The 24,517-nt window shown below is 45.0% G+C and overlaps 1 protein-coding gene across 1 annotated transcript in view; it reads right to left on the bottom strand.

The window, feature by feature from the left end:
* Positions 1-24,517, bottom strand: part of LOC124804834 (obg-like ATPase 1) — a 301,314-nt gene that overhangs the window by 111,903 nt on the left and 164,894 nt on the right. Inside the window, exon 5 of the mRNA XM_047265184.1 lies at positions 13,202-13,377. Coding sequence (XP_047121140.1) covers positions 13,202-13,377 — 176 coding nt within the window. The remainder of the gene's footprint in view (positions 1-13,201; positions 13,378-24,517) is intronic.

The raw sequence follows: 24,517 nt of genomic DNA, 5'->3' as shown, positions 1-24,517 counted from the left end.
GCATCGGAATTTCGTAAACTATACTAAAATGCGTAATTCGACTTAAACAGCATATTCGTATGTCCAGATTCACAAAGAGACCCCCAACGTACAATTGAAATTCCGCAGACAGTTGACACTAGCCAACAGTGTTTCAAATAAACTGACTGTCTCTTCGGAAAAGATTTATTAAAGGCAATTTTATATAGCTAATCTACAAAAATAACTTCGTTGTTCTGCACGGCAATTGACACCGGACTGCCAAAAACCTGGAAATCAAATAAAACCAAAAACAAATTAAAAATATATTTTGGCCTCCCATACTTATGCGAATATTTTAATTCACTTTATATGTTCCAGCCACAGAAATCCGATTTGTTCTTGAGAGCTGTAAACCAAGAGGAAACAGCAAAATCACTAAACGTAAACACGGTTCACGTGGAGACTACCCCTCATCCCAATACTACGCAGACTGCTGCTTGTTGCTACTGCCGATACGGCTCGTGTCTAGTTGCCTGGACTACAGCGAACAGCCGCACTACAAGTAGCGGGAGACGGTAATGCTCATACGCGCCTCAACTGCGCATGCGCGAAAGCCCGCTGGCACCTGCTCAAACGAACCTAATGTTAACCGTTGTGATGTCACGCCCATCGGAAGCAGCTTGTTGTTTTGAAATAATTGCATAGTCTTCGTTCTAAAGCCTTTGACAAGAGTATCAGTTCTTACCAGTAAAAACTACAAAAATTTAACTGAAAACTAAAACTACAAAAATTTAACTGAAAACTAAAACAACAAAAAATTCCCAGAATTCTTAAAAATTTCCGTGTTTTTCCCGGTTTTCTCCAGGATGAAAAAATTCCCAGGTTTTTCCCGGAGCGTATACACCCCGTTATCTGATCTTGTTATTAGAGCTCCATTGTTTTTAAATTTGTTCGTTATTTTCCTTGTAGTTTTTTCTTCTTCAGTTTTTATTCATGCCAATATGCTGTTTTTTGTTTTCTTTTATTACGCATTTTATTTCTTCTGCAATTAACTCTCTTGTCACACCTGCATTGAATTGCTTGCTATAAAAGCCTGTAAACGATGAAACTGAAGTTTCAAGTAAACACTACCAGAGCGTGTCAGCTGCACTGCAATTGTTTTTTAGTCAATTGTATTATTCAATTTCTATTACACATTATAGACAACTGCTTACATTTGTACAGCACAACTGATATAATTCTGGTAAGGAAGACTTGATGCTTCATTAGCAAAGACATTGGATGAAAAACAGGTTATTAATTCTTAAAAAAAAAAAAAAAACACATATTAGGCTTTCTATCAAAAATTAATTGCATTCTACAGATTGATGTTTAGACTCCTACAAAGAAATGTTACTGATAGCACCTCTTTCATATCACGGAGATATTTTGATTTATTTCCCAACGTCACTCCATACTCTGCATTTTCCCCTAGAATATTGTTACATCTTATAACCGTACCGCCATGAGCATTCCTCAATTATTTGACAAAACTGATGGGAGGAGAGCGCAAAGGTGGGAAGGGGAGGGGAGGGGACCGGTAAGGAGATGGTAGGAGAAGAGAAGAGATATTTTGTCGTTACTTGCCTTAATATTACGTTACTATAGCTACATATTAAGTGACTACACAAGTGTGTTTACCACCAGAATAGCATATTGAATTGCAAGCAACTAATAGGTGAAATCGTTTGTTGTGGTTGCGCTTTGTGTGGTTAGCCATAATTCTGCGAGAACGGACTCAATGTCAAACGGCTGCCAATGTGAGATGCTAGACACATGACCCGTGGGTGGGGTGACTAACTGAAGAGCCAGAAAGTAGCTCGTCAATGTGGCTTCAACGCAACTAGAGAACAAAGACTCGTATTGGACTATTGAGCCATCACTTGGTATTTCTACGTGGAACACGTAGAGAATAATAATCCCTCTCTACAGTGTTCCACGAATACTTGAGTAAGTTCTTACAGGACCAACGTGGTGACTGGACCACTAGGTAAAATTCTCTATAAAGTTCATCAAACGCAGTTTACACATATCCCGTCATATTATGGCGTTCATGGAACATGGGAAAATTTTTCCTTCTCGTAGCTGCTTCCGACAAACGTTTGTGCGTTTGGGGAGCCTTAATTATTTTTCAGTGGAAACTTCCGACTGCAGCATAGCGTGCAATTTTTTCTGGTTCGGTGGTCATCTGACGATAGGACAGGAGTTTCTTGAAACTCAAATGCGGGGAAATTTTGTGGTGGTAGACGCATACGGCTGTGCAAGGTTTACTAGAAATTATCGTCATTATCACTGACATTTAGGCGCACAGAGTTTTTGCTCTGGCAAGGGATGAGAATAACACGAATATTTTTTGAACTATTCAGAAACAAAAACGTGTAAGTTTTGTAGTGGGTTCCCTGCGCGTGGTGGTGTATTACTATTTGCTTAAAAGTATGCGGACACTCCTATGTAATGCGGGATTGACCACTCCATGTCGCGCAAGGGGGACATGCCAGGATAAAGTAAAGCGGGGAGTATTGTGCTGTCAGCGGAGAAGCGGTAACAGCAAAGTGAGTCAGTCAGGGGTGTTCAGTGGCTTCGTACGTGGACAAGTCAGTGAAGTAACAAATCCAACAGGGACTTTTCAGCCTTTCTGAGACTGCCCAAGTCGACTGTTGGTGAATTGATTGTGAAGGGAAAACGAGAGAGAATAATCACGGGTAAACCGCGACCAGACAGAACTCATGTACTAATGGACAGGGTATGTCGAGTGCGGTTGTACGAAATCTCATAATATGAGCGAGAGGAATCACTCGTGAATTCCAAAGTGCTATCAGCAGTCCACTAGGACAATGACTGTGCACAGGAAGTTCAAAGACTGGGTTACAATGGTGGAGTAGCTCATCATAAGCCACACATTTGTGTAGTTAAATTTTAAGTGACGCTCGAGGTGGTGTAAAGACACACCTCTGGACAGTGAGTGTCTGGAAGCGAATGGACTGACGCATCTCGCTATATCCTGTGGCAGTCCGATGGAAGGGCTTGCGTTTAGCAGATGCCTGGAGAACTTTACCTCCCATCATGTGCAGTACCAATAGTAAAGCGCAGAGAAGATAGCGTTACGGTATAGGGATATTTTTCGCGGTTTGGTCAACTTATTGCGCTTAAGAAAACGCCAAATGCAGAAGGATACCAACACATTTCACAGCATCGTGTACTGCGTACAGTAGAAGAACAGTTCGGGGATGATGACTGACTATACGAGCATGACAATGCATTTTGTCATAAAGCAGCATCTGAGGCAATGGTTTGGTGACAAAACCATTCTCAGAATAGACTGGTCTGCGCACAGTCCCAATCTGAACCGAATGGAACACCATTGGGATGAGTGAAATAGCAGAAAAAATTAAATGGTCAGTATTTTGAAACCACGTCATTTTCTCCAATTGAGACGCAGAAGTTCGAAATTTGGTTCGGAGGTGCCTACAACCTTCCTCTGTAAGGGTGCAAAAGCATAGCGCCTGCAGTGTCATTCTCGGGTTTGGCGACGCTTCAAGCCGCAAAATGTCGACATGTGCTACAAAAAGGCCAGAGCTCAGAAGTTCATGTGAGGTATAAAATGACGTAATGACGTCACATTAGTAATACATTTCGCCACAACTCTGCCAAACGTCCCCGTGGACATGCCTCACACACTCGTCTTGATGCCTTTGCGACGGAGATCAAGAATAGCTATGCCCAGTTTTGAAATCAAGCGATTTTCTTACGGTGGCCGAGGAAAACATTTCACACATACCGCTGCTCAGAATCGACACGAAAAGGCCTCAGCAGGTGTCATGTAAATGGCGTGAATGAAACCAACCCTTCCCTACAGCGGTTCATTTTCACACATTTTGTAGTCGAAAATGATAGTTCGCAGTGCGATGCGCCACAGGACGATTTTCTTGGCAGACTGCTGAAGACCCTCTGGACGATTCAACCCTTCTCTAAGGACGTCACTGAGCCCAAACACCACTGAACGTGATCTCTTATTTGGAGTATAGCCTGAATTCGATTTTTGATCTGGTATACAGGGTGGAACCACTAGGGACTGTTCAAAACCTAGTGACTTAATATCAACGTGTTCCGAGGCAGAACAGAATGTTTATACTTTTTTCAATTTCCCTCAGATTTCGCATGAGGCCAGCAAGCGATAGTGCAACGCCACTCATGACAGCTGAGGGGCGTCGAAAGGGTTGCATATCCCACCAGAAAATTGGAAATTTGTGGTAAGAACTATTGGACCAAACTGCTGAGCTCATCGTTCCCTAGTCTTGCACACTACTTAACGTAACTTAAACCAACTTACGCTAAGGACAACAAACACATACACACCCATGCCCGAGGGAGGACTCGAACCTCCGACGGAGAAGCCGCGCGAACCGTGGCAAGGCGCCAAAGACCGCGCGGCTATCCCACCAGAACCTAGGAATCGCTGAATGGGTGTCTACGTACAGGAACATTTTTAAAGTGCGCACAACAAAGAACAAAGGTGTGCGGGTGATACCGAAGGTTTTGCTGAACTGTGTTCTTAATGGGACCCGTTGCCGCTTTATTCATGTGCGTGTCAATGTAACACCCTCACGCACATGTCACAGCAGAGCACGAAAAATTTAATATATAAAACGATACGCATACAGTCTGCTTCGGATCACTTTAAAATTTCGTTGAATAGTTTTGAAAGGTCCCTAGGGGTTTCATCCTGAATATCAAAGAAAAATATTGTGGTCGCTCCACACTCCTCCAATGCTGATGTTCAATGGGGAAGCAGCCCCACGATGTCTTTAGAGGCGGGTCGACTCGTCCGTGGTGTGCTCAGTAGTGTCAGACGTTGTAGAGAACGTCGTCCTGTTGGGCATTGCTCTGCGAACTGTCGTTTTTGATCGCGAACGTGTGAAAATGAACCCCATACTGGCACGGACAGTTTCATTCACGCTCTCTCTGTCACCTCTTGAAGCTTTTCGAGTCGATTCTGAGCAGCGATGCATCGAAAATCTTTTCCTCAGCAAGTCGTAACTAAACCTAGGGATTTCAAAGCTGTACGTCGCGGTCTGATCACCGTCACAGAGGTGTCAAGACAGGGGAGGTGAGACGTGACGACTTTCCCATGGTGTGACACATCCACAGTATTGCTGGGCACAGATGTGATGAAATGAGGTGCCAGTGTCACGTCATTAACCTATTTTACACTTTACTTGAACATCTGAGCTCTGGCCTTTTTCCTGCACGAGTCGACGAGTTGCTGTAGAAGCACTGCCCAGACCAAGGGCGACGTCGCAACGCGCCAATGTTTCTGCACCATTACGAAGTACGTTTCTACGCAAATTCGACCCAAGTACACTTCAACTTTGATTCGCAGTATAGAACGTTGATCTTTTCCCAGACCCCAGAGTCGAACATCACTACCTTCGATGGTTTCGAATGCTAAGGAAAATGGGCTGTCACTCCACCACAGACATTCAGACACCTCTCTGTGAATGTCCTCAGCAGAGCTCAATCTGTCATAAAGGCGGAGGGTGGACACACCGCATTTAATATCCACTAATAGGCGTCCGGATATTTTGACAGATAATGTGACGTTGTGAGGCCAGTCACCAGTTACTTATATTTCAGTGTATGTTGTCAGCACTCGTCCGTGGAAGGCAATTAGACTTGATCGGCTGACTGTTACCACGACTGGAAGTTAATTAAGTGATGGTTTTAAACATCATCCCGAACTGTTTCTGTGAAAGACTGCCCACTGTCTTCAGATTAAATAGCGATATTTCATACACGCTGCCTACAACTAACAGTGCAGAAGCAAAGAGAGAAATGAAGATTAATATGTAGCTTCCCGTCGACGAGACGTCGTTATAGACACGATCACATGCTTCGATTGGGGAAGGAAATCAGATTTGTCCTTTTCGAAGGAAGTGTAACGCATCAAAGAGCGACAGCCAGGACAGCAGCTCGGCAACCGAAACCAGGCCGCAGTTAGCGGTCAATGCCCTACCAGCTCAGCAGCGTCAACAGGCCCCAGCGGCTCTGCGTGAGGGACGACACCGGCATTCCCGTCGCATGAGCGACCGACCCACCGATTACGCCAACCAGGCCATCGATCACGATCCAAATGATTCGACGCGACCTCAACACACGGGGTCTTCTGCAACTGTCAGCACGTGGAAATGGAACTTAAACTAGCAGGACTAGCAGTCAGCAAGTCTTCACAGCTGGCTCGTCCGATGACGCAGAGCCCGTATCGGTCGCCGCATCTATGCCGGGCCGCGAACCAACGATCGCTGGCTGAGGGTCCAAGCCGGCACAGGGACGCTGCCCCGCAGTCGTCCACGGGAGACGCCTGCCTCGCATCGCCCGTACCGGTGTGCTAGGGTCCGTCGCCTGCAGTCTATCTGTTTCAGATGTGTTGAACCATGTCCGCTCGTGTTCAGCAATAAAGTGTTCTATCAAGTGATTGGCTACCTTCTTCGCTCGCTCCATCGTCAACCTCCTGCAGAGAATCACTCGCACACTCCCATAACGCAGTAAAAGCCTGCCACAGAAGCAACCCAAAATTTTCCTTGCGTGTTTTGATAAAACCAAGGAAAATGTCAATCTGGATGGGGATTTGAGCCGTCGCCCTTCGAATGCGACAACAGACAGACATATTATCGTCTCGGCCGTGCAGAAACGTACAGCCACGTTTTCAGTAGGACTAGCAGTCACACAGAGAGTGCAACGGCCCTCTTGAGCACCACGCACTTTTTGCCTTTACGTACACAAGAAGTTCACATATTGTTTGCATAACCGTTGACTGCCACACGCGGCTTTACATTTGCGATGTGTTAAGGTCAAAGGTCAACAGCTGTACCCCCTTCTTCGAGGTAGTCGTGACATCTTTCAACAAGATAACGCAAAACCGCATGTTGCCCGTGCTGTTCTGATCTACTACCTCTATACAGACAGTGTGAAGCTTTTACCTTGACCAGGACGTTCTCCAGATCTGTCACTGAATGCAAGCATCTGGTCATGGACTGCGACGATATTGGCACGCCGCCAGCCGTCAGTCATCACCACTGATGAAACCTGGCGTAGATGATGTTGAAGCAACACGGTAGGAGGTATCCCTATCGTCATCCAAGCTCCGTTCAACTCGATGCCCGACAGTGAGAGAGTCGTCGTTGTCTCCAGACGTATGAGCTTCTCTGTATTAAATTTCGCACCCCCCTGTAACCGGAATTACCTTCAAATGTTATCACGTATTCTTCCTACTATACTGTATACGTGCAATGAGTGAAATTTCTTATGTACCGACCTTCCCGGTGCTGCAATTTTAATGGCTAGCAATGTACTCAACCACGTCCAGTAATCCTGCACTTCGAGACCGACAGGCGTCGCCAGGTACTTGGTTTTGTTTCCCCACGGTACCCGCGGAGCGAGCGCGTGATGTACGGCTAGGCTATGAATAGCGATGAGGCGCGACCCGGCTGTTCTCCCCCGCGGGCCAGGCCGGCGCGAACACTATCAATCGGTCGGGGCGCAGCGGCGCGGTGCGCTAATATGACACGGCCGGATAAGATCGAATTAATCAGCGCCCTGCGGGCTTGTCGCGGGGCGGGCCGGGGCGGCGCCGCGCCGATTGGCGGAGTCACAGCGGCGCAATCTGTCAATGTCAGTTTAGCGTCCGCCTCCCGGCCGGGCTGGCGGTAGGCCGCGGGATGAGTCCATTACCGAGAGGGTGGCAGCGGGAAGTGGCCAGCCGCGAATGGAAGGGCAGCCCAGAGCACGGCGCAGCACTGCGTGGCTAATAGGCAGCGGCAATTTCGGATGGCGGAAACGAACACACCCGCCCTTTACGTCTCTATCAACATCGCGGTGGCTGGCAGTAGCTACTTCCTCCGCAAGCTCCACCTGGTTCCAGCGCACAGCTCAGAACAGTGTATCGAATGGATACATATTACATGTTCTTCACCTGCAAACTTTCAGTTAATGCATTCAAAATGGTTAAAATGTTTCACGTTATTCTGTAAACCATGGGCTTTTTAATAAATTCCTATGCAACTATACAAGGGTTTTAGGTGAGGCACGCGAGGAAAGTAGTTAAACTGAAGTTCCACTTATGTCGAACAAAGTAACAAGGAAACACCTTCGCATAAACACGTGTTTTATCACATAACTAGACCGAGGTGACACAAGTCATGGGATAACTCCTAATATCGTGTCGGACCCACTTTTGCCCAGCGTAGTGGGGCAACTCGACGTGGCATGGACTCAACAAGTTGGAGGCAGTATCTGCAGAAATACCGAGCCATACTACCTCTACAGCCGTCCATAATTGCCATCGTCTTTTTTCACGAACAGACCTGTCGATTTTGTCGCACAAATGTTTGATAGGGTTCGTGTCGGGTGATCTGTCCAGAATGTTCTTCAAACCAGTCACAGACAACTGTGGTCAGGTGACATGGCGTATTGTCATCCATAGAAATTGCATCTTTGCTTGGGAACCTGAAGTCCATGAATGGCTGCAAATAGTCTCCCAGCAGCCGAAGAGAACCATTTCCAGCCACTGATCGGTTCAGATGGACCACAGGGCCCAGTTCATTCCATGTAAACACAGGCCACACCGCTATGGAGCCATTACCAGCTTGCATAGTGCCTTCATGGCGCCACACTCGACCCCTATATCAGCTCTTACCACTTGAAATCGGGACTTATCTGACCTGATCAAGGTTTTCCAGTCGTCTACGTTCCACCCAACATGGTCACGAGCTCAGGAGAGTCGCTGCAGACAAAAAATGGTTCAAATGGCTCTGAGCACTATGGGACTTAACATCTGAGATCATGAGTCCCCTAGAACTTAGAACTACTTAAACCTAACTAACCTAAGGACATCACAGACATCCATGCCCGAGGCAGGATTCGAACCTGCGACCATAGCAGTCGCGCGGTTCCGCACTGAAGCGCTGCAGGCAATGTGCTGCTAGCAAAGTTACGCGTGGGTGGTCTGCAGCCTTCGCCTATTAACGCCAAATCTCGCCCCATTGTTGTAACGGATACGGATATTTAACGCAGTGTTGCTTGTCTGTTAGTAATGACAACTCAACCCAAACCCCGTTGCGCTGCGGCGACCGTGGTGAGAGGTAACGCTTGAAATTTGGTTTTCTCAGCACACTCATCAAGATGTGGATCTCGAAATACTGAATTCCCTAACGATTTCCGAAATGGAGTGTCCCATGCGTCTAGTCCAACTACCATTCCGCGTTCAAAGCCGTTAATTCCCATCGTGCGGTCGTAATCAAGTCGGTAACCTTTCCACATGAATCTCCTGACAAGGGAACCTCCCCATCGCACCCCCCTCAGATTAAGTTATAAGTTGGCACAGTGGATAGGCCTTGAAAAACTGAATCCAGATCAATCGAGAAAACAGGAAGAAGTTGTGTGGAACTATGAAAAAATAAGCAAAATATACAAACTGAGTAGTCAATGCGCAACATAGGCAACATCAAGGACAATGTGACCTCAAGAGCGCCGTGGTCCCGTGGTTAGCGTGAGCGGCTGCGGAACGAGAAGTCCTTGGTTTAAGTCGTCCATCGACTGAACAGTTTAATTTTTTATTTTCAGACAATTATTATCTGTCGGTCCGATCCGAGGTAACTGCGCCGTAGTATGGGGACGCCACACCTAAACAAACATCGAAACACACGACGTCAGTCGACTACAGCGCACGGAAGAGAGAGTATTCCTGCTAACGAGGCTCCCTGGCTGGCAGTTGACTGTTCACTACTTTGGACGAGAGTGCATTAAATACGTGAGATGTATTCCGTGGGCAATATGAATCCAGCAAATATAGCTCGCGACTTCAATAACAATCGCATGGTTTTGCGGTGCGGTCGCAAAACACAGGCGCTAAACTTATTACAGTGAACAGAGACGTCAGTGAACGGACGGACAGACCATAACTTTGCGAAAATAAAGAAAGTAAAGTTTTCACTGGAGGGAAGACTTGAACCAAGGACCTCTCGCTCCGCAGCTGCTCACGCTAACCACGGGACCACGGCGCTCTTGAGCTCTGCATGTCCTTGATGTTGCATATCTTGCACATGGACTACTAAGTTTGTAAATTTTGCTTACTTTTTTCATAGTTCCACACAACTTCTTCTTGTTTTCTAGATTGATCTGTGTTCTGTTTTTCAAGGCCTATCCACTGTGCCAACTTATAACTAAATCTGAGGGGGGTGAGATGGGGAGGTTCCCTTGTGAGTACAAATGGCAGCTCCGCCATACTACTGTCCTCTTATGCCTTCTGTACGCGATACTACCGCCATCTGTATTTCTGCATATCACTATTCCATGACTTTTGTCACCTCAGTGTGTATCCGTGTTCGGTTCTGAGTCCTGCTGATTTTTTAAAATGAAAACATTTTCGCTATGAACTGCACTACATACATGGTGAAAATGTTGTGATTAAGAAAGTCTTATTATTGATGAATGGTGCTAAAAAATAATGATGTCGTGACCCTGAAAGTTGGTTTGAGCACCACATTGCTTTACTAGGCAAGATCGTACTGGAGGTGGTACACTATCGCCTTTCCCCCACCGCTGAACTGACTTGTTGACCCGTAATAGAGGGATCCACTATTTAATATGGACACCGATCCACGATGCAACTCGGTATTTTTCGTATTAACTAAAACTGTCAGGGGTGAAATATGTAACAAATATCCTAACTATGACTGGGATCGACCCGAGAATCTACAGTGTGTCACCTGACCACGCCACTTCGACATCAGAAATAAAATTAAAAAATTTGCCAAGTGGAAGTAGGAATCGCACACTGAGTGTTCCGTGCAAAGTTAATTATATGTTCATCCAACTTCGGAATCGAGGATCTCAACTACACACATAAAAAAAAATTGCATCACCAATGTGGATTATCCTTCCTGACCTTAAACTGCACCCAAAATAGTGCAACGCCGAGGCCTGGCTACTGGGACACACTGCCTACGCCATTTTTGAGTTACAACTCAGTGACACCGTGCAGTACATGGCCTACCTGTGGGAATGCCATCAACGATTGCGAAGTTCACCGCAGTACCGTGAACATTTTGCCAACACTTTATCGGTTGCGTTATTGTACGGATATCAGAGGACGCTTCACTTACAGTGAATACTTTCGCTAGAAGTATCCCTTTTGTTTCTCTTTTCTCATTAGTTTTCCATTTTCTCTTAGTTTCCTACCTGATACACTTATTTCAATTTTTGTTTACATCGACTCATACTGATTTTTTTTAGAATTGTTACTAAATGCTCTCTGTGAATAACTTGTCACACGTTTCAGTTGTATTTATTTCTGTTCTTAAAGGATTTCGACTATGTGACATATTGACCAGCTATTCACAATTACATTTTTCTGTTCATGTATTGTTGTAATGATGTTATGTTCATAAATAAACAAATAAAAATGGGCGTCCTTAGGGCGCATACATTTTGGTAGTCGGGATTGCGTTCGCGCTGACCTGACGAAAGATATTTAAAAAAACAGGGGGGGGGGGGCAGCCGACTGGGAGCAGGAGAGGCACCATACGAGATTAAATTTCCACTGTCCTGAATAGGGGTCTGATGGCCTATATTACAAAATATATGAGTTTGAATTCCACAGAGCGAGATATAGTGACGTGCGATAGAACAATGCTGTGTGAAGGGGCGTGGCACTGCAATTTGGCACACTTAAGACCAACTAACCTGTTTTACGTTTTCTCGAACATATATGTTTTATATATAAAACATTTCAGACAGATGTGCGCTACAAAATGAACATATTTTTGAAAAATCTATTTTTAAAAAAATTTTGACATCCTATCTCAAACGCTGGAGTCCGAGGAGGGGAGGGGGGGGGGGAGAGGAGCAGCACTATGATGTTTTCGCTATGGTTCAGAAATATCGTAGATCCGGGGCTGGCGAGACAGAAGAGGACTTCGTTTTCTATTTGAAGGACGCCATATTTACAAAAATCTTAAAACTTCGTGATTAATACGAGTTTTCTAAGTGAAGGTATTTCTGGGGCACCTTGCAGAACATGTCCGGGTCGATAATCTCCTGACGCGCCCTGAATCACTTATGTGAGCGTCGCTGTGCTTTTCAATTTGGAGCTCGTCGGTTACAGCGGACAAGCGGGATTAGCCGAGCGGTCTAATGCGGTGCAGTCATGGACTATGCGGCTGGTCCCGGCGGAGGTTCGAGTCCTCCCTCGGGCATGGGCGTGTGTACTTGTCCTTACGATAATTTAGCTTTAAGTAGTGTGTAAGCTTAGGGACTGATGACCTTAGCAGTTAAGTCCAATAAGATCTCACAAATTTTTGAACAGCGGACAAGTAAACACGAATCTGCGGGTTCTGACATGATAATTCAATTACAGATACAACTGTGTTCTTATATCAAGCTGGGTAATGAATGGATAAGCATTTTGTAAAAAGAATCCAGCGGAACTGTCCCAAAGAATAATTTCAACACAGGCAATCAAGTGAACATACAGAAAGCAAGAATGATTTCATTCGCTTGCAAAGCAGGCTCTGCCTTAACGATATAATCTAAGAACGGAGTGCTGCTTTCGAAACTGACATAGACTCGCAGATTTAGGATAAAAAATCCGAGAAAGAGCCGAGGAAATAAGAAACTGTTGGAGAATGGCATCAATTTCAAACTGCGACAACCTGACTCTGAGAAATCTGAACTAAACTGCTGTCAGACCTTGCGGCTTGTGTAGAAAAAGTTACGTAGCGCAGCAACCAATCTGAAGCGTACTCGAAACATCACACTGATTAACTATGCTTTCTTCCGCTGAAAGGTGGCACGCTCTTTCTATGCTGTCCAGCCAATTACTGCGGGACGTACAGTTTAACGCGGAACACGCACTATGGTGTAACTCGGTATTTTTCACATACGCACAGCATTGCCAGAGGTCATCTCGAAGGTAAATGTTATGGGCGAAAAACTGATTAGGAACGAATCCTAACAGAGTCCCGAACAATAGGTTCCCAGTCTGACACACACGCAACCATGTTATCAACCTAGAAATCCAAGTCCTACAACCAAGCCTCAGAAAGCATTAAAGATACAACACAGCAGGAACAGTACAAACAGAATGGTGAAAGTAATTTTCCATTTACAGCATGAGCGCTGAGACAGGTGGAAGCACGATACTTACATATTCTGGTTTCAGTTTCTTGTCACCGCCTCTTAACACAGTCCGTTCGAGCTTCTCCATGTGCGTCATGAGGTACTCTTCGTCCTTGAGACGGAGCTCTTCGCTGATGATGTCCAGGTCACGGACAGGATTCACATCGCCCTCTATGTGCGTCACATCGTCATCCTCGAATGCACCTGCACACACAGAGACGTGCGCGTTAGATGTGACCAAATTCAATACATTGCAAGCTCTGTACGAACTGCCTTCGTCGTCATAAAACTAGTTAGCCGCGACCATAACAGCACGACATGTGCATTATTTTTGTTCCGTTTCGTATGGCTTGAGATATGTATACAATGTATCAAAAAACTTTGGAGGTACGTTCCTCAGATAAAAAAAAATATGTCCAGAAATATTTAGTTTTGAGCTGTAATTGAAATAAAACTTGATGTAATGTTACATATAAAATTACCCTGGCGATGAACTCTTTCAGACCTACAGAGCGTGTCCCACGCAACAATAAGAATGATGTGGTTTGTGTATGATAGAACAGGATGTTCACCTGACGAAACATCAACGGTTATCAAGGACGCTACCTGCCTGACAAACAAGTGAAGTGCCCAGACGGAGAGGGGGAGGAAACGGAATGAAAATTCACGGGTTGAGATGGTATCTGCTGCAATTTCAGTGATTACAAAATCAAACCAAATTTACAAAGAACTCGTCGGTATACGTCCACTTATCAGTATGACGTTGCACTGCCTGGAGGCGCGCTCTGTTTCGGCTGAGAAGACTGTCATAAGGCCGGTGAATGATGAGGCAAACTGACACATAGCAGTTATATGTGGCCCTTGATATTGTGGATACTAGCACTGAAATGGAGTTTATGTGCGAGCTGGTTCCACACGTGCTGTATCGGGGACAGGTCTTGTTAGACACTGGAGTACCTCATTATCACGAAGACTGTTTAAAGAGACACCATTTGTGGAGAGCGTTGTCCATTCGAAAAACTGCACCACGATACTGTCGCCAGAGCGCTAACACAAGAGGACGCATAATGTCCGTGACTTACTGATATGCCGGCAGAGGTCACTCAGTGTGCCACTGCTGTGACAAACAGTCATACCCGTAGGCTCCCCACGCCATGACGCCCGGAGTGACACCGAGCTGTGCCTCTCCGGAATATTGGAGAGTGGAACCTCTTCCCAGGTCGCCGCCGTATTCGCCGACCATGGTCATCTGGGGTAGTGCAGAACCGCAATTCATCGCTGAACACAATGCGATGCCATTCATCAGTCCCTGCTTCCCGACCACCGCTCCACTAGAAATGAACCGTGTTAGTGGCAGCCTAAAGGTGCGTTTACACCTGTGCGCTTTGTGGCTAGTCGTGGTGCGGCTGTAGCTTGCCCCATAAGGAAGTAGAGGCGCCCAGTGTGAACACAAGCGTGAATGGATGGAACTACTCGCACGCACGTGTTAAGGAAGACGCCTGCAACCCACACGCGTGCCTCTGCTTTCGCGTGGGGCAAGCACAGTCGCACGGACTAGGCGCAAATGCACAGGTGTAAACGCACCTTAAACATGGGACGTTAATTCCTTCGCACGAGTCTGTCTGCTTGCACGAGTCTGCTAGCTTCCAACCAACGGTGCAGGATAAGATGGTATGTTACATGGAGTCCATTACTTGTTCTCGGGTCTGTTCAAAAAATTCCGGAGCATTCGTAATTTCACGCCAAAGGTGTGTTGGAGCGAAATGCGGTTGGCATCCGTGCACATCCCAGTGCTTAATGTGTAACTGCCGGAAGTTTCATTGTTGTATGCCTGTTAGTTATTGTTCAGTGCTGTTTTGAGTAGAACGTTATGTCGTACAGCCTGCGAATTTCGAGGCGGCAGAGTTAGAGGAGCGAAGCGTCTGCATTAAAATTTGCGTGAAACTTAAGAAAACCTTTACAGACACACACCAAATGGCGCGGAAGCCTACGTTGATGAGAACTTAAGCCATACTCCGTGTTACGAATGGTTAACATGGTATAAAAATGGCCGGACGGAAGTTAAAGATGACCCTCGCTCAGAACGTCCTTCGACGTCTACCGACGACGCTCCTGTCGGGAACGTCAACGAAATTGTGCGTGCCAATCGAAGAAAGACAGTCCGAGAGATTGCAGAAGAAGGTAACATTTCAATTGGATCATGTCATGAAATATTGGCAGAGCATCTTGGAATGCATCGTGTTGCCGCCAAATTGGTCCCACGGCTCATGAGTCAAGACCGGAGAGACCTTCGCCTCACAATCTGTGAAGAGTTTTTGGATGACACAAATGAGAACGATGTGTTCCTCAAGCGAATCGTAACTGGTGATTAGAAGTGGGTCTACCGTTGAAAGGACGAAGATTTGCAACAATAGACGAGATAAAAGAAAATTCGCAGACGGCGTTTCGCGCGATCCAGCCTATTGCCGGGATGGTTAATGAGAGAGAGCACGACCGATTTCCCCCGTCTTCTTTTTAAGAAGAGAAGTGACTGAATAGATTCGTCGACCCACGTAGTGTTTTTACATACGACCACAATTTTCTCGGGTACTCATTAAGATCTTACGCTAACGTATGACGGTCGAAGTTGTACGCTTAATGCGTAGATTGTTTTAGAGATGCTTGAGTTTTTGCCAACTTTTGCCTCTCGACACTTTTCTATCTGAGAGTGGATCAATATCTTTGCTCGGCATTTACCGGATTTTGTTATTAAACAACGACGAGTCAGTTCCATCTTTAGTCTAGTTACTTGGCACATTCTTCTTCAAATCGAGATTCGCAATTTGTTTAAGGTTTGCCCATAATCCCTCTACGCACAGCATCTTGAAAATAATATCAATGTTTACTAAAGTTGGGATAGAGCAAGGTCTGCTCATAGCTACTATGTCTAATATATTTCCTTTGCGTGGGTTGTCAAAATAGCTACTCAGGAGTGTTTTCGGAAAACTTGTTTAGAACAACTGTGTGTGTATTGTGTGTACTGAACCGGCGACCTAGAAACGACGGAGAGGCTTCGTCCCCGCCGTATCCCGCAGTGGTTCACTACCCCACAACAGGCTACAACTATTCACTCACTCCACCACGGCCTCACACCGAACCCAGGGTTATTGTGCGGTTCGGCCCCCAGTGGAACCCCCCGGGGAACGTCTCATACCAGACGAGTGTAGCCCCTAATGTTTGCGTGGTAGAGTAATGATGGTGTATGTGTACGTGGAGACAGTATTTGCGCAGCAATCGCCGACATAGTGTAACTGAGGCGGAATAAAGGGAACCAGCCCGCATTTGCTGAGGCAGATGGAAAACCGCCTTAAAAACCACCCACACGCTGTCCGACAGACCGGACCTCGACACTATTCCGAGGGCGGATTCGTGCCAGGGACCGGTACGACTTCCCGCTCGGGAAGCAGCGCGTTAGACCGCGCGGCTAGCCGGGCAGGCCAGAACAAATGTACACGACTATCGTCCATACGACCTGCAATGAATCCATCAACATTCCAGTCTGTACTTGATAGGTTAAAGTTGCCTCCTACTGATATTGCACGAACGGGGTACTTGCACGCTACTGAGCACAGATTACTTCGTTACAACGGAATCTAGTAGGGTGTAAAAACATTTGATGAGTAACTTGAGTTCATCTAGGCTGTTAATTCGCTTCCAGATACCTTCACAGTCAGACATATGTTTCATACCATGACTATCTCTTTGCTGTGTAACTGGGGTTTTGGGAGTTTTGCACTCAGTTTTTTCTTAAATTCACGATAATAAACTATGACAACATGGAAATAAGCTAACCAGACAAACTATTTATCACCTGTCTTGGCAATGACAATCGGTTTCAAGCCAGACAGGATTGCTGCTATCAGTGAATGCAGGCCCCTCTCGACCAGTTTCCGACTCCGAAGGGAAGTGCATGCTATGGATTTGTAGCATAGGATATTTCGCAGAAGACAATTTTTTTTTACTTCGGCACATAAAACTGCGTGTCTTCAAGAGGTCAGACAACACAAAGTCGACAGTAGTAAAGGGAGACAACGCATATAGCTGTACCGACTGCCCAATGAGACATTTTACCTGCAGTGTGTGGAGGTGTAGTTCGGATACGAGGTTGTTCTATGATGTTTTTGGGGTGTTTTTCGTACCTTGATTTGGGCCAACTCTTTCAGATTATCTTAAACATGAGACAGGATGTGCATTTCAGCATTCTCGCTGATCAAGTTTTGCTCTTTCGTCTGCATCTTCATAATGAGTGTGCTGTGGACACTCCCTTATCCAAGATGACAATAAACGTGTTCAGAGGACTGCACACATAAGTTCCTTCTTTGATAAGCACTCGGGCACCATATTGCATCTCGATTGGCGCGCCAGATCTCCCGGTCTTATTACCATAGAAAATGCATGGGATTATTTTGAACAGCGAGTGAAACGTTGCAGTTAACTTTACCGCAGTTTGGTAATTGTACGGTAGGCCAATCATCAATGAGTGGCTGCAACTGGATATGGCAAGAAGCTTGTGGACTCTCTTCCCCACCGAATAGAAGTCTGGAGGTGTTAACGTCATGCCTCCTGGAGACGATTTTTTTTCTTTACGCTGTGACCTTATGACTGCCTTGATTTGTCTTTGGTAATCACGAACAAAGTTCATAAATTCTTTCAAATTGTATTTACTTCATCGCATATTTTTGATGATGGGGAGACTGGCTTCCTCCGCAGTTGACCAGCAGCGACTATTCGATCTGAAATGTCAAATTTTTGTGTCGACGCGGTTTCGCGTTCCGGGCGTTTCTGATTCTCGTCAGCAAACAAGTATTGGGAGACTTATCGCGGAGAAATTTTTGTTTCACTTGAGTCATTTGTTGGAATGTGGAATACTAACGTTGATGAAATTCCTGTCGTCTCAAAAGTTCTCAGATTGTTAAAGGGCAGTCGTGTTCATGAGCGCCTGCCACTGTCTTTAAAGTTCAACTGCCGATGTTTTTGGTTATCGTAGTATCGAATCATCGTTTGTGCTCACAAGTTAACCACAAGCAGCTAGAGAATGGTAACACTGTTTACTGTTAGCCCAAAACAAATTTCACACTAAGCATTCTCGCTTTCTGTCGGATTTTTTGCACGTGTAACGTTTCGACCTTTGTGTACGTCATTTAATCTGCAACAGCCACAGTTTATCAAACATGTGCATGCTCCGTCTTCACCGCAAGTTACATACAAACAAAGAACTCTTTGCACGAAATAAAATCACTCGATTATTCCGCAAGTTTTCAACTGCAAATTACACAATTTTAAATTTGTTGCACAATTCAGTGTTATTCCTAGCCTGTCCAATACTTAAGAAAATTATCTTCCTACTTGGTTGTTTCGTTATTGCAATGAGGTACCTTGAGTATAAAAGACAAAAACTTTCACTTCGATCTTCATAACTTCATTGAGAAGTTATTTACAGTACTTGGTCACCAATGTCGACAATACGCAGCAGTATTTCTCCTCGTGTTGCCTGGTAGTAGTCCAAGTACGACGCTCTAAGATAGGGTTCGTATGCCATATTAACAATAACTCTCATGTACAAGATAAATCGAAAATACACTGACACAAGTAACTCATTATAATATAGTTTGATACTCACAGGATAATATTTGAAGCTCAAATTAAAGTGCTCCTCAGAGATAAACGACTGCTTACAGTGCTTTGTCTAGCTACCTCAACCACCTTTCTGACCGTGCCCGTTTGTATCCCGATACACAAATAAATCTGCAGTAATCTGAGAGAGACTTCGACTTCTCTTTTGAAGGTCCCTAAGGATGCTCACGCCTATTCTATCCTCCATAGCAGACCGTGCGCATGCACACCTATTTTCAGTCTGAAATGTCGATTGTGAATCGTTAGGGGAAATGTCCTTAGATCACCTTCTTACCCAACACCCTTCACTGCAGGTGTAAGCAAACTAAGGGCGCACTGAATACACTGACGTGACGAAAGTCATGAAATACCTCCTAATATCGTGTCTCACCTCCGTTAGCACGGTGTGCTGCAGCAACTCGATGTGGCATGGACTCACCAATTCGGTGAAAGCCACGTGCAGAAATATGAGCCATGCCGCCTCTATAGCCGTCCATAATCGCGAAAGTGTTAACAGTGCAGAAATTTTTGCGCGAACTGATCTCTCGATTACGTTCGACGGGATTCATGGCGGGCAATCTGTGCGGCCAAATTATCCGTTCGAATTGTCCGTCATGTTCTTCAAACCAAATACGAGCAGTTGTGGCCCGGTGATATGGGGCATTGTCATCCACAAAAATACCTTCCTTGTTTGGGAACATGAAGTCCACGAACGGTTGCAGATAGTCTCCAAGTAGTCTGACACAACCATTTCCAGTCAAACATCGCTTCAGTTGGACAAGAGAGCGCAGTCCATTAAATGTAAATACCGCCCACGCCGTCATGGAGCCACCACCAGCTTTTACAGTGGCTTGCTGACAACCTTGGGCCATGGCTTCGTGGGGGTCTCACCACTTTCCGATCCTACCATCAGGTCTTACCAACTGAAATCGGGACTCATCTGACCGTGCCACGGTTATCCAGTCGTCTAGGGTCCAACCGATATGGTCACGAGCCCAAGAGAAACGCTGCAGACTATGCTGTTAGCAAAGACTCGCTTCGGCCGTGTGCTGCCATAGCACATTACCGCCAGTTTCGCCGAAATGTCATAACGGATACGTTCTTCGTACGTCCCACGTTGATTGTTGCTGTTATTTCTCCCAGCACTGACAACTCTACGCAAATGCTGCTGCTCTCAGTCGTTAAGCGAAGGCCGTCAGTCAGTATGTTGTCCGTGGTGAGAAGCTAATGCCCGAAATGTGCTGTTCTCGGTAAATACTTGACATTGTGAATCTCGGAATATTGAATTCCTTAACTATTTCCGAAATGGAATGTTCAATGCGGCTAATTCAATCCACCACTCCACGTTCAAAGTCTGTTAAAACCCGTCGTGTGGCCATAATCACGTCGGATACCTTTTCACGTGAATCACTTGAGTACAAACGACATCTCGGCCAATGCACTGCCCTTCCGTACCTTGTGTGCCACTGCTACCGCCATCAGTATATGTGCATATCGTTATCCCATTACTTTTGTCACAACAATGTACAAGGTGTAGCAGGACTCCAGTTTAATGTCAGCTGTCAAGTAATGATTTGTTATATGTTCCACTCTGTCACGTTTTAGATAATTTTCATTCATCCTAACATATCTGTGGCATCAGACTCCACAGGTGATACCGTTTTGCAGTACGCAACTCTTTCCGCCAGAACGCTTTTCATTCGTTCCTGGTGGAACAAACTGGTTTACTTGCATGTCTCACATTGTCATCGAGGATTTGCAGCCATTTGTCTTGAAAATTTTACATCTTACTTACAAAATACAATATTAACTAATTTCTCAAAAGTCCCTCTGTGTGAGAAAAAAAATTTAGACTTTTACGGCTTTTGAAGGATATTGAGAAGCCCACTGATTCGCATTCACTCTGCATTTCTCATCAATTTATTGTACTCATGTGCTTCTCATTTCCTTTAATGTGCTTCAAGAAGCAGTGAACTAAAGTGTTCAGTGAAGAGGAGGTCGTACGGTTTTCATATGGGTGAAGGAACAGTGAAGCTACGTAGTGCATTTCTGGAAATAAAGAACCACGTTTACTCAGAGAAAGAAAGTGATGTTGGTAGACATTCACAGAAAGAAAATAGGATCAAAGAAGCGGTGTGAAGCCCCAAGTATAAATGAAATTACCCTTCAAAGTTACAGAGTTTTCGGAACAACGGCATACATCACTTGTAGCAGTGAGAACAAACTGTACACTTGCCACATCGTTCTTCGGCGAGTAATGTGCAAGTGTAGACATAATTTATGTGTAATCACGGAAAATCTAAATGTGGATGTGCGGACTAGGATACGAACCGTCGTCCTCTCGAATGCGAGAGGACTGAACTAACCACTGCACCATCTTACCCGATGGGACGTTGAAGTATTAAATTTCATGTTTAAAAAAACCATTCACGCAGGAGGATCGTACAAATATGTCTCAGTTTGACCATAGCACACGGTCACGGATGGAGGGAATAGCAACAACGATTCCTGGCACTGAGAAGCAACTGAAAGAGTTGAAAACAAGTAAGTCGTCAGGTCCGCATGCAATCCCAGTTCGGGTCTACACTGCGTACTCTTCGGCATTGGCCCTTCACTTGGCTCGCATTTATAGATGTTCTCTCGCCCAGCTCAGTCCCAAGTAAGAGGAAAAAAGCACATCTGACTTCCTTAGATACAAAGGATAAAAGAAAGGATTCGCAAAATTACATATCAATAACAAACTTCAGTTTGTTGCAGAACTCTTCAGTATATCGCAAGTTAAAATATAACAAATTTTCCTGAGGCAGAACAGCTTCTGGTCACGAATTAGCAGGGATTTAGGAAGCATCACACATGCGAAACTCAGTTCACCCTTCTTTCACACGATATCCTGCGAACCATGACTGGAGGGCAACAGAGTGATTCCACATTCCAGGACTTCCGGCAAGCGTTTGTCACAGGGCCCGCCTATAGACTGTTAACAAAGGTCCGAGCGTATGGAATGAGTTCTCAGGTACGAGAGTCGCTCGAGGACTTATCAATCAAGTGACAGAATTCAATAAGTTGTCATCGACTGTTAGTACTTATCAGAGGCGACGGTATAGTCGTCAGTTCTCCATGGAAGTCTGACAGGACCGCCCTTGTTCTCTATATAAATAAGCCATGTGACGGACGGGATCAGCAGCAATCTGTAACTGTTCGCTGATGACACTGTAGATGGATGTAAAATGATTTAGACAGAATTTCTATTTGGTGTGATGAATGGTAGCTAGCTCTAATGTAGATAGCGGCATTAGCCGACCACAACATTACTGCACCTGGTTGTCACGGACGTCGGTTGGCTTATGGCGAGATTTTATCCTGATACTTCACGAGGACACCCTGAAATTCTTGATAGTATATGCACAGTTAGCTTGGTGCCATTCGCATTGCGACGAGTTATCCTTGGTCACCATTGTACTTGTTTACAGTAACGTCACAGCGTGTTTCCGGTAACGGTCAGGCGAGGCCAAGTGCAGTAATACCGTGGTCGAGTAATAGGCCAACGCAGATGAATAGGAAAAACATTGCTTTAATGTTTGAATACAGCATTAGTGTTTTGCCGCTTGACACATGCACGTCGATTAAATATGGATGTGTAACATCGGAAACCAATATGAAACGGAACGCCAAAAGTTGACTTAGGTGCATTGGGAGATTTAAGGAAAGTAGCTATCTACAAAGGAGATCATTCAAAAACCGTTAGTGCGACCAATTACTAAGCACTGCTCGATTGTTTTGGATGTCCACCAGCTCGAATTAAAAAGAAGATACCGAACTAATTCAAAGGTGTGCTCCTAGATTCGTTACCGGTAGGTTCGATCAACATGCTAGTGTAAGGGAAACGACTGCGAACTGACATGTGAATCCCTGGAGGGAAGATGACGTTCTTTTAAAGAAAAATATTTAGAAAAGTTACCGAATTGATATTTGCGGCCGACTGTGCAACGATTCTACGTACGTTTCGAATAAGAACTGCGAAAAACAAGAAAAATGAAGTCTCCACAGAAGTCTTCCCCGGCTCCATTTGCGAGTGGAACAGAATAAGGGTGGTAAAAGACACCCTCCGCCATGTACCGTATGGTGGCTTGCTGAGTATGTTTGTAAGACGTAGATTTTTCACAACGCTCGGCCATACAAGAAAAACATCCCTACCGATAACCTGTGTTAATACTGTTGGAAAGTGTTACCTAATTGTTATCAAAATTCTAGATAACACACAACACGACTTCAATGGAACATCCTACGTGTGGACATCGTTTTCCTTCTCTGGGAGTGTTTTTTGTATCAGTCTGATAGGTCAACAGAGTTGATGTCTTGGGTGGAATATCAAAGTTTCCCAACTTCAAAGTTTGCCGATTTGCTCCTTCGTAAACACTACCTAGTGAATGTTATAACACTATTGCTACACATTCTACACATGCAGAATTAGAGCACGCTTTTAAACCAGGTAGATTAGTATCAAAACCAATTTATTTGTGTGTCTACGGGCTGCTAACTGTGTACATCGAAACAAATTAACAGAGACAAATCGTTTCTAAGTTTCCGACTAATTCTGTTCACTTGGCTGCCAGGTGTCCACATACGGGTGCGTAATATTCACCCGCATCGTACACATTATAATATGTAAAACTATCCTCTTATTTCACACCATGGTGTCTGCGCAGTCTTGCACTAGTGTGTGAAAGAATTTACTGTAGCTTTCTGTGTAAGTACTTTTTTTTTCTTTTTACACATAATTTACTTATACCGGCAGAAGTTAGTATATTGTGCAAACTTTTATTTACAGTGATGATTCTTCTTCTACAATGTAACGAACAATCGCTGCACAGCAGCTGCTACTTGTTATGATTGTTGCTGTTAAACCTGTTTGTCATTGCCCCTCTAAGCCACCTTAATTGTTCAGGTAGGGTGGACAATTAGTTTCCACTTAGATCACACATCTCCTGCTGGTGTCATACTTGATCCAAAGGTTCCTATTTCATTTTGTGGTGGTGGTGGTGGTGATGATGATGATGATAATGATGATGATGATTATGATGACTGGTTTGTGGGGCGCTCAACTGTGCGGTCATCAGTGCTCGTATGGGCTCAAATGGCTCTGAGCACTATGCGACTTAACGTCTGAGGTCATCAGTCGCCTAGAATTTAGAACTAATTAAACCTAACTAACCTAAGGACATCACACACATCCATGCCCGAGGCAGGATTCGAGCCTGCGTCCGTAGCGGTCGCTCGGCTCCAGACTGTAGCGCCTAGAACCGCACGGCCACTCCGGCCGGCGCTCGTATGGAGTCCCAATTTTTCAGTCCCAAGTTTTTACGCAGTCCGCTCTAGTCACTGTCACGAATTATGATGATGGTGATGGTGATGAAATGACGAGGACAACACAAACATCCAGTCTCCGGGAAGAGAAAATTACCAACCCGATTTTGTGGGTATGACTGACACTGTTTGCATGCTCCGCAAATATAAAAGCTCTCGTAGCTTTACTGATAGCATTTTTTTTCTTTCTCTTTGTATTTAATAACTATCGTTAGTACAATGGCATCTTAGTTCCTAATGGCTTGTAGAAATTGTTGTGATCTTCAATACGAAGACTAATTTTACGCAGCTCTCCATGCCACTCTATCCTGTGTAAGTCTCTTCATCA

Source organism: Schistocerca piceifrons, chromosome 1 (genome assembly GCF_021461385.2).
Source record: "Schistocerca piceifrons isolate TAMUIC-IGC-003096 chromosome 1, iqSchPice1.1, whole genome shotgun sequence".
Lineage (NCBI taxonomy): Eukaryota > Metazoa > Arthropoda > Insecta > Orthoptera > Acrididae > Schistocerca > Schistocerca piceifrons.
This window is presented reverse-complemented; position numbering and strand designations above follow the sequence as displayed.